Source organism: Corvus cornix, chromosome 9, assembly GCF_000738735.6.
Source record: "Corvus cornix cornix isolate S_Up_H32 chromosome 9, ASM73873v5, whole genome shotgun sequence".
In the NCBI taxonomy this organism is placed as follows: Eukaryota; Metazoa; Chordata; class Aves; order Passeriformes; family Corvidae; genus Corvus; species Corvus cornix.
The window spans coordinates 4,967,360-4,978,776 of NC_046339.1; the positions used below are offsets into that span (position 1 = coordinate 4,967,360).

The 11,417-nt window shown below is 39.6% G+C and overlaps 1 protein-coding gene across 5 annotated transcripts in view; it reads left to right on the forward strand.

The window, feature by feature from the left end:
* Positions 1–7,775, forward strand: part of ECT2 (epithelial cell transforming 2) — a 31,165-nt gene extending 23,390 nt beyond the window's left edge. For 3 of the 5 annotated variants that reach the window (XM_039557204.1, XM_039557203.1, XM_039557205.1), the window contains 4 exons: positions 97–251; positions 2,165–2,272; positions 2,894–3,040; positions 6,258–7,598. In XM_039557204.1, the coding sequence (XP_039413138.1) occupies positions 97–251; positions 2,165–2,272; positions 2,894–3,040; positions 6,258–6,347 (500 nt within the window). In that variant the 3' untranslated portion in view covers positions 6,348–7,598. Of the gene's footprint in view, positions 1–96; positions 252–2,164; positions 2,273–2,893; positions 3,041–6,257 lie in introns of all 5 variants that reach the window. The other 2 variants (XM_019284528.3, XM_039557202.1) reach the window with 1 other exon arrangement.
* Positions 7,776–11,417: the final 3,642 nt, after the last annotated feature.

Here is an 11,417-nt window from a genome sequence, read left to right on the forward strand (position 1 = left end):
ACAGAGGGTTGACCCTTCTGAAGGTTTCCCCCTGAATAATATGAAAAAATCATTATTCTTTGTATTAACTCCTTGCCTTTTTTAAATAAACTGCAGATTGCCAGAAAGCCTTTGCCTTAGTTGTGAGGCCACCTACAGAACTCAACAACAAGCTGCTCAGTTTCCAGATGACAACTGAAGACCCTCGCAAGGAGGACTGGCTGAAGATGTTGTGTCGGCATGTGGCCAACACTATTTGTAAAGCAGATGCAGTAAGTACTCTGGAACCATGTTGCTGATTCAAATATTTCCCTCTTATTGGCTTTAATCACCTGAAGCTAAAGAAGTTAATCATGGACATGCCTGAGGTAAAGTAGAGCAGAAAACATTTGTGCTAACGTGTCTGCAAGTGAGTGGTTAAAAGGTAGAGAAGGAAACAGCCTGGAAGTTAGTTTGTGCGGAAGATAAGTAGTGCTTAAAAATCAAAAACTATTTATAATTAATTTGTGGTGGTGAAAGGGTATGATTCAACTCTGCACTGTACATCTAACAAGAATTGTGTTCAGCTTGCTTCTTTCGCAGCTGTGATTGAATTTACAATCCCAGTGTTATGAATCACTTGGTTTGGCTTAACTGTGTTAGGTTGAATTCTTTGTTCTACACTTTATCTGCACCATAATGCAAGAGACATGAAGCATCTTCCTCCCATAGACAGAAGCCTCCAGCCTTAAAACAAGGAAATAAGAAAAACAGTGAAATAAAGGAGTCACTTGTCACATTTCTAGAAGTTCAGTGTGTGGGCTTTCTGCAGTCAGAAACCCACTAATTTGAGGAGTAGATCCTCTCCAATTACAGCAAGAGGCTTTCAGCTAATGTGTTAATTATGTAAAAGTCTATGCATATCAGTCATCTCAATTTGCTGAAAATATGTGCAGTACATGTAGCTGAAGCTACTTGGTGTAAACTGGAAATGTTTTATGTTCTGCAGTGTGTTCTTATAGTACAATATTTGTGACTTTTAAAGACATGCTTGTTACAGGAGAGGTAATTGAGTAATGAAAACAGCATCTTAGTTTTATTTTGTTTGTCTCGTGATCTAGGGACTTAGGAATAAGAGACTTGGCTTTGTGGTGCCCCTTTCCTTTTTAGGTTCTGAGTAGGAAAAGTGCTGATTTGGAAGTGTTAATTTAGTTTAATCTGTGTGTTGCCTGTCTTCAGTAATTTTTGTCACATATAACTTGGATTTTTAATAGAAATTGAACCCTTGTGTAATAAATGTATTGTTCCCTCTTGCCCCAAGACATTCAGAATCGCACGCTGGCAAATTGTAACCTTCCGTGCTGAATCCCATTCGTTATAATTTGTGTAATTACTGCTTTGTACCAGCTATATAGTACTTCTTTCTTGCTGATTTAAATGTCAAATTGGGCTTAAATTTAAGCACTTTTCCCTGTTTTTAGAGTTCTAGAGCATCATGTGAGTGAGAACATTGACTTTGCCACCTGGTGGCAGCAAAGGCTTTGGCTGCCCTTCCTTAGGCCCTGGGAATGGCCATAAAACTGCTGTCTGGGGTCCTTCTGAGATTTTTTGTTTTTTAGATGCAAAATGTCTTTTCTCAAAATAAAGACAAAAAACAGTGAAAAAAATCATCCCAGCAACTTCCAACTCCCATGTGTGCCCCGTCTGCCCCCCCCCAAGTTTTGTAAAGTAGGTAGCTAGAGATTGCTTTGCATGTACTGGTATTTAAGAATGAGACATGAAAAAACCCCCAAACTCCTGGCTGTTCTGCAACATTTATTGCAGTAAAGCTGAAAGATTTTAGTCTTAATGTTTGACAGCTGCAGCTCTCAAGATTTCACTTCAGAAATGTGCTAGATGTGCCAGTGGAATAAAGCAGTGTTTACCTTGGAAACTCCCTAGGGATGCCTCAGAACGACTGCCTTTAATTTGGTCTACCCTGGACTTGAAACTGAATGAGACAAACTGAATGTTAAACTACTGATGAAGGGTTTCACAAACTGACTGCACCAGCTGTTGATCTATTGAAATGGCTTGAAATAGCTGCTGGACTGTATAAAGAGTTAAATATGGAAGAGTATGGCAATTAAAACCTCTAAATGGGATCTAATGAACTAGAAAGCAAGTGCTGATATTTGACCATTATTAAGATTATTTTTGTCTACAGGAAAATCTCATTTATGTTGTTGATCCTGATTCAGTTGAAGTAAATACTAAAGATATGGACAGTACTTTAAGCAGAGCATCCAGGGCAATAAAGAAAACATCAAAAAAGGTAAGATAGTATAAAGATAGTGCTTTTTAGTCAGAGAATTGTGCTGGGATTCCTGTTTCAGGTGGTTTGTAGTATTTACAGTAGTGACAGGAAAAACTTAATCTGAACTAAAACTCTTAAGGATAAGCTCCTTAAAGAAAGAAGGAGAGGAGTGTTTAAGGTTTTGGAATATCTGTATATAGTCTTAAGTATTACAGTCATAAGCATTATGTAGTCATTTTTGAGTCTGTTATGGAACTTATACTGTTTAATACTTTGAGTCTTTTAAATATAATGCAAAATTGAGAACAATTTAAAGGAGAAGAGGGCCTGACTGTGCAGGACTGAGGGATGTGGGGAAGCCTAGGTGACCAGATCTTATTTTGACTTCTCCCTGAATCTTTTCCCTTTTCCCCTGCTGTGTTATCCTCATATTTGGACAGAATGAGGGATAGTAAGGATGATGGGGAGCCTTTAAGAGTGAAATCACTTTGGTTGTGGGTGTTTGCCTGGTTGTCATCCAGTCACACCAACACTTGATACACATCCTAGGGATGTTCAGAATTTAAATGGTAGCCTGTATAATGGTAGTTATTACAGCCTGGTTTTTGTCAGTGTTTAACCACTTGTCAAACTCCTCAGGTCACAAGAGCCTTTTCTTTCTCCAAAACACCCAAGAGAGCTCTTCACAGGGCTTTGATGTCTCACAGTGCCACAGAAGGGAGGAGCCCCAGCTCCAGTAACCAGAGTTACATCGGCAGCCGCCTGACGAGCACCTCGTCCTTGGCGGTGAGTGATCTGCTGTGCAGGCCAAGGAGGTCACCTTCTTAACATCACACTTCTTTCATGTCTGCTGCTGCTCTCACTTGACCAATTTCAACATCCACAGTGGGGAAAAAAATATTTTTAACTGCATTCATAGCCGTATTATTTTCAAGAGCTGTTTAATGAGAAGCCTTACTTGCTGAAAATGCAGAAAAATCTTGATGCACTAGTAAGTGGGAGTTGCCTTATACATATAGGTTGAAAAACGCCACCAATCCCTTTTGCTAGGGGTGGAATATGTTTCCTCTTCTGAGAGAGTGGGACACTTTCAACACAAGTCTTATATTGGTTCATGCTTTTGATTTTGAACACTAGAAATGTGGTGTACAACCCTGAATAGTGTGGTGAATGTTTCAGTCAAAGTAGTGAGATGACAGACATCCTGTGAAGCAAACTGGGAAGGAAGGCTGGGGAAATATAGATGCTGCAGCCTGCAAGTTTTTAAACAACAACAAGGAAATTATCTCCTCATAAATGTTTAAGAAAACTTGGTAAAATAAAATATTGTTCTACATATTGCAACTCTTCTGCTATGCCTGGCTGCCTGTTAAAGCTTTCTTCTGCTGCATTAGGCTAAACTCAATTTCCTAACACAGTCTAGTAAAGCAGACTAGATTTAGAGGAATCTTTTCATCATCTTTGCTTTTTTTATAGTGTTTGAGTAAATTTGATGAGTAAACACCTACTTTCTAGTCTGTAGTTTGTGGGACAGAAGGCGAAGAAAAACAGGATTCCTCCTGTTCATCTTTCTACTACTGACTGATGTGTTGTTACTTTAATATTGAGATAATGCAGTATGTTTGAGTGGCCATTAAATTGTACAACATAAAGATATAGCCCTGCTCTCCCACATGAGAAAATATGAACCAATAAGGGAGGAAGTATCACAGCAGACTCCCTTGCTTTAGAGGAAATTAAAAAAAAAAAAAATCTACCAGTGAGGCTATAGCCCAGTTCTCTGTAGAGAGATTTTCTTCCTTCTATTATGATTATGCCAACAATTGTTTTTGCACTCTAATTGTCTTCATTTTGATACAGCACTGTATCTCATTTCTCATGAATTTGCAAGTCATGTACTTTTCTTTTTGTGTATAAAATACTTGTTTCCACAAAATCATAGGAACTTGCAGTAGCAAAACCGTGTTCCTGTTTCAGATTCTTCCCAGAGCTCTTGGGACCTCTGTGGTAATAAGCTGCAGCTTGGCAGCAGATCATGTGTTGTGTTTTTTTTTTTTTTTTAACCAATCCCACACACCACTGAACTTGCCTTTTTGGTTCAATGATAAGGTGGAAGGGAAAAGAGGTCTGGATTCCAGCCCCTCAAGTTGGAATACCAGTGCAGTTGTTGAGTAGGAAACTAAAACTGCAGGAAACGTGTCTGAGTCCATTAAGAGTTGAAGCTGTTATTCAGACATGTTGTTTTATTTCAATTAAATCCTCGCCTATGCTTATGTAGAAATTTTTTGGTGTAGGAAAAAACATAGAGTAAAAATATCAATAAAGCTTTGGATGCTTTTTTTTTCTTGTTTGGACTAACTCTTAAACTCTTCCTAATTGTAGATTGCTCATTCATCTTCTACGTGCAGCCTAAGTGGATCTGTCAAATGTGCTGTTAATGTCCATTGCTCCAGTTCTGTTGACTGGAGCTCCCAAAATTCCAAGCCTCGACCTGTGCTGTGTCCTGGCTCTCCAAATACTCATCTTTCAAACACTGTAGAAGCAAAAGTCTCTTCCAACTTAAATGGTCATGCCTTGGACAGACCACGTGCTCTCCCTGTTATTACTGCCACTTGTGCTGATGCTGGAGATCATAACCAGCGTGGTGCTGGAAAATTCTGTGCATCAGGCCCTGACTGAAGTGAGCAAGAAATCCTGAATTCTCTAAGCTAAGAGAGCATGGTACAGCTCTAATGCACAAAGGGCTTCAAATGGTGCTGGGTTCTTCTTTAATGTGCTCTAATGCACAGGGTTGGAGTCAACACTCACACATGGTTCTGTTTCTGGTTCTGGGTGCAAGATTTATTCTTTCACAAACACTTTGAAATGTCATTTTTCTGAGGTGTTTTTTTTTAAATTTATTTGCGATTGAATTACTTATTGTTTCAGTTCAGTTGTCCAAGTGCCCATGTAGCTCACTGGCCAGAGTTCTGAGAACTTTAATAACTTGGTTGTAGGGAAGCCTTGAGCAGCTCATTTTACCTGTGGTTTTAGTTTTTTGTTCCCTCTCTGTAAATAGAAAAAATATCTGGTATAAAATACTTGAGAGTCTAATAAGAGCTGCTCTATAAAGAGGAGTTTAATTTTCAGATATTACCAATGACTGCAAATGGAGGACATGCCATAAACAGGCACAGGACTTGTTTATAGTAAAGTGTATATCCTTACCTGCCCAAATATCCCTATTTAAAAGATTCTTGAAGCATGCAGGTGCACAAGCTGCCTAGCTACTGTGACCTGTTGATGTGCTGAGAAGCTTGGCTGGGCTGTAAAGAGCAACAGAAGATTGCTTGTGAAAGTATCTTGAGGTCTAATGTGAAAAGAATATAAAATCTCAGCTAATCCAAAGAGGTTTACTTTTAGTGCTACATATTGATGTGTTGGTTTCACTGTAATTAAGTCTCAGAAGCAGCTTATTCTCCAAGCATCAGAAAAGTCAGCTTCTTGCCTAGTGTGTGCCCATCCAGGCACAGCTAAAGCAAGCTCTGACAAATCATTGGGATGTGTGTTGCCTCCTGCAGCCAAGGAGACATGTGTTTGGCATCTCATTTGGGGCTCAGAGCTGATGATAATACAGAAAGTTGTAGAATTGGAGGGGGAGCTGTTTCTCTAAGAGATTATCATAGTGTATCTTGTCTTCATTTTGGAGGGAGATTATTACTGCAAAATGTGCTGCAAGATGTATACTAATACTTGTTAGCAGCAACTCTTCAAAAACGTTCTTGCATTCCAAATCTCTCAAGGCTGGTAACAAGGAAAAAAGTCTTTCTTCTGCAATTTTTAAAGTGTGTTAAGTTTTCTGTTCAAACTCTAGAAATGCTGACTCATTAATTTCAAAAGCTTCCTATCTTCAAGATCTTCTTCACTCACACGTTCCTTGTATGCCATGTCAAGGTTGAGAAATGATTGCTGCACTATTGATATTGGCTCATAACTGATCAATAACTTTTTTTTTGTCCAACAGGGTGTTCCTTCTCCTTCCTTGGTCAGCCTTCCCTCAATCTTTGAAAGGAGGAGTCACACACTAAGCCGATCAACAACCCACTTGATATGAGGCAGGTTGAAAAGACTCTGCTGTGTGGGAGTGACTGACAGACAGACAGGTGGCTGGGCAGTGAGTGACCTGCTACTGACATGAATGGTACCTTAGTCATTAGCACTTAGCAGTGATTAGCAAAATGTTAGATAACACTAAATTAGTCACGAGGGGGGTTTTATCAGTGGAATAAGTAGCCTGGCCTTCGTTTAAACACAGTCTTCCCTTGCACAGATCTATTTCCTTCCAAATGAAGCATTTTCTTCTATGGAAATTGTCCCCTCCAGGCAATAAACTGGTTTGTCAGCTCTTGAAATGAAGATGATGAACACATAATTTACTGCTAGTTTGGATGACTCTTACGCTTGCCTAACTTCATCTGCTGGCAGAGCACTCTAATGTTGGAATTGTGGATTTCTTACATGGAGATATGTTATGAAGTACCTGACCTTTCAAGCATGACAGTTAACCTGTTGTACAGCTGCTTATTCCAGATATTTTATAAATGTAGTTGTTTGTAATTAAATAGAATTGAGTTTTGTGATTATCATCTCTTGCAGCCTCACTGTAACACAGTGGTATGAGGAGCTTTGACCACCAAAAGTGATCAGTTGAATCCTTTGTCTTGCTTTGAAGTGGAAGTCTGAGGAAAAGAATTCCACTCCTGTTTAGTAGGGTTGTTAAAAAACCAAACCCCCACACCTTCCCCATACTTGGTTAACAAATCATTATTTAATGCGTGGGATTCTTGGTGTGACATTGTAACTCGAGGGTCCAATTTTGGCGCGTCGAATTTCAGCGTAGTACTCCTAAGGCTTTTACCTGGCTTTCTCATGTATTTATGTCTTCCTTTAAAACTCTGTTCACTTCTGTTGTCTCTGAACAGTTTGTACCATGCACTCTCACAAACTATCTAAATATGTAAATTTCTGCATTTCATTAACAGTTCAACTGTCTATATCAGGAGTTCACAACTTCTGGTTTCTTTTTAACCACCTGTGTTTTGTCTTGTATCTATATGTAACTAGTGATGCTTTTGAATATGTCAGACTGCACTGTTTTTTATATCTCTTTTTACCAATCTGAGCAATGTAAATAAATTGTTTAAAATATCACTGCTTCTGGCTTTGCTAAACAAGCTTTTATGAAGGTTTACTTTTTTATGTGGGGAAAAAAAAAGCATTGTTGGGCTCTAGCCTACAACTGTACTCTGATTATCTATGTAGTTATTCCTAATAAAGTATACGATGTGGTAGGCCTGAATATTTTTTTGTTTTTTCTTAATATATTCATGAATCTCCCCTGGATCTGTGTCCAGACCATGGTTTGGATTTTTTTTGTCCTTGTCCATTTAGAATAAGCATCTGAGCTGAATATGCACTGGCACTTATCATAAAGTGGCTCTAGAAGAGAAACTATTCAATAAATACTATGCTAAAAATCCAACAACAGTTCTTGGTTTCTGTTTTTTTTGTTATTTTTGGCAGGGCCTCTTCAACTTGGTAACTTCTGTGCAGTCTTATGGCAATATCAGCCTCTCAATTACAGTGCTGAGTCCTCCTGCTCTTCAGTTGCACATTGTAATGGAGGAACCAATATATTCTGCCCAGGCTTCCTAATTCTTGGAGGAGGAGGAAGGCTATACCTGCTTTTGGTGTGACTTAATGCATCCACAGTGTAGGAATGGATAATCTTAAGCTGTTATGTCAAGTTTCAGCAAGAGCAAGAGCTAAAAAGAATGTTAGGATTGAATGGGAATAGAAGGGAGGGTGTTTTACAGCTGTCACACAGCAGCAAAGACTTGAGTACGTGACAAAGCAGGGAGGTGTAAAGGAGCTTTCTGAGTTAGAGAGGTGCTCCAGAATAACAGAAACAAGCCAACATAAGGAACTTCTACAACTGAGAAGTTTGCCCCACCTTTTTCATTTCCAATATTACATGTACTTGTAGCATTAGAATAAGTACATAATTTTGGAGGGCATTTTGGTTGGTGTTCTTTTAAATCTTAGGTGAGACTGTTTCCCCAAACCAGAATTTTAAACAATATTTTATCATCTTGCCTCATGGGATGTGACTTGTTGAGTAACAGTGTCTGGTTTTGTAGAACACCTAGCTGCAGTCATTGTACAGGCAATTCACAACTCCTTATGTTTTTTTAAGCTTCAATGTAGACAGTTTTGTAGAATTCAATATTTCTTAAGTCTTTATGCTGAGATTTGTGTTGTAAAACTATAGGATCTGTTCTGCAACTGTTTCAAGGAAAAAACTGGGATAAAAAGGGCTTTCCTTTCTAACCTTGCTCTCTGTGCTACAGAGTCAGCCAACATGTGTTCAGCATACAGAATTTTTTCATTCAGAAAAACTGCAATTCTGAAGAGGAGGTCAAAAGATGGTCTTTGTTTAAAACACAACCTTTTCTCATGGGCTGTACAGAAACAGTTTGAGTTGCCCTCAATGCTGCAAGAGTCCTCTTACCCATTGTGCTAAATTGGTAATTGAAGGACAGCTATCAAAGGAAAGGGTTTTCTGTTGGGTGGGTGTTTGGTGGGGTGATGTTTAAGGAAGCAAGAGCTTGTTTGCTTGCTTAAAACAATTAGAAGAGCCCCACTGAGATATGCAAGAAGAGACTGGAGGAAGTCTCGAACAGAGGTCGGAGCCATTTACATACCTACAATTCATTAATGTACACTCACAAACTATTAAAGCATTACTGACCTAACATGCTTAATCTTTTATAGGCTCTTGTTCAAAGAGAAAAGGTGGAGATCTCGCAGCTGCTTGAAAGCACCTGTTTGCAAATTTGTTGTAGATTCAACAGGACCGCTTGACCTGTGCTTTGCAGAGAAATAGTTGCTGTTTCAAACACAAGAGCTGCAAACTCCTCTGCGAGATGGATGTTTACAGCCCCTGAAAGCCAGCCATCAGAGACAAAGCAGGGGCAGCTAGAATGTACTTTAAAAACACAAAAGCTGTTGAAAGCTGGAAATGCTGGCTGAGTGCTCCACGCAGCTGACATTGGAAGGGTGAAGGCAAACTGGTGCCACGTTCTTTGCCTTGGGATTGGTTTTGAGCACAGAGCCAGAAGCCTGCTCGCTCCCACCACTAAGGAAAGCTGAAATGGAAATGGGAACACCATGAAAACAAACTAATTAAACATGTAGTGAAATAGATGTCACTCTGTCAGATGTTAGGCAAACAACAGCCGGTTTTGGACAAGAACATTACCACTACTGAGGGCAGAATTTTCAGCTGGCACAGAGTATCCTGTCAGCCTCTATACAAATGTAACCAGGCCTTTGTATACTTAATTTAGGCAGTTAGGAGTGCAATTACTACTCTACCTGCAAATTGTAATTAGTTTAAGCTGTGTTGGTGCCTTTATCAGCTGATCCATATGCTGACACTGACTTCAAGTAGAGAGCCTGACTATTGTGGGAGCTACCCTCTGTTTTTGAAGTAAGTTATTATATATAAAAATATATGTATGTTTGTGTATTTATATAAACAAAAGGTTTTTACAAAGATATAAGAACCAGCCTTTTATTTTTGCTCCCTATAGGAAGGCCTGGTGCAGGTACTTTATATGAGTGAAATTAAAAAATTAAAGTTCTGATATTTATACTTGCATGGATAAAAAGAGGAGAACCTCTACACCTCATTCCCCCCTCTTCCCCCAGCTCCTCAGTTTCTTTAAGGGCTGAAGAAGAAGGAAGAGGCTCTTGACCTAATGCTGGAGTGCCCAGTTTTGCTGCTCAGCTTCAGGAGTGCTGTTGAGCCCATCCTGGCTTGGGGGAAGTAAAATCTTGCACCTTCCAAAGGCCAGAAGCAGGCTGTGTTCTGTTCTCCTGCTCAGGTTTCTCTGGCAGCTGTGAAGATTGGGTAAAGGAGGACTTTTTGCCCTTCTCTCACCTCCTCTGTCCAGAGATCAAGGAAAATACAACAACCTGGTAAGTACGCTACCAATTTATTAAAGGATTCTTTGAAATGGAGTTGAGTGGAATATAAGCAGCACTACCTGAGCTCTTGGAGATTTTGAGTTGTGTACAGTTAACAAAGGTAATGTTTATTAAAGTTTATTTGTCAGTGTTTGGACATGCCAGCTGCCTCTTGTAAATACTCAACTTGTGGCTTCACCCAAACCATCAGTGATGGGCTGTGTTGGATTGTGAGCTCCTACACACTTTCTGCTGCTCTGTGATGGCATTTCAGTGGTTTCTCCAATGTTTCAGCCTGGAAGGAATGTAAATATAAGCATAAATGGTTTTGAAAATGTGCCTTTTTTTCTGTGTTTCAATGGCTCATGCATTAGAGTTGCTATGGCTGACAAATCAACACTGATTGCTAATTAAAAAGCAGAATATATTAAGGATTTTCTCACTTCCACTTCTGACTCCAATTGAAACCCTGGCTGTATGAGTGTGTGCTAGGGAAGCTCTAATGGATACAGTCTAATTACTTGCCATTGTTGCTTTGACTTAACAGTTCGTGAATTACAGTAACTCTGACTGACAGATCACTGCTGATTGCTAATTAAATGGCAGAATTTGGTTTTATGCACCTCCAGCTATTACCCCCACAGAAAGTGACATTCCACATCTTAACAAAAAAAAGCTTTTTCTCTGCTTGTTTGTTGATGTGTAAAAGCTGATGTTATCATCCCTTTGGAAAATAAAAGCTCTTTGGGCACATTTAACAATAGCACTTAATAAATATATTTCAAAAGTAAAGTTCCTGCTATGCTGCTATAAAGGAGGCTTTGGGGAGAAAGTGTTCAAGGCAGCTGTACTGGTTTTGGCTGGGGTAGAGTTAATTCTTTCACAGTAGCTGGTGTGTGGCTGTGCTTTTGGATTTGTGCTGGGAACAGCGTGGATAACTCAGGGATGTTTTGGTTATGGCTGAGCAGGGCTTACAAAGAACCAAGGCCCCTTCTGCTCCTCACCTCAGCCCCGCCAGTGAGGGAGCTGGGGATGCACAAGGAGTTGAGAGGGACAGAGCTGGGACAGCTGACCCCAATGACCCAAAGGGATATTCCAGACTGTGTGGTGTCATGCTCAGCATAAAACTGAGGAAGAAGAAGGAAGTGGGAAT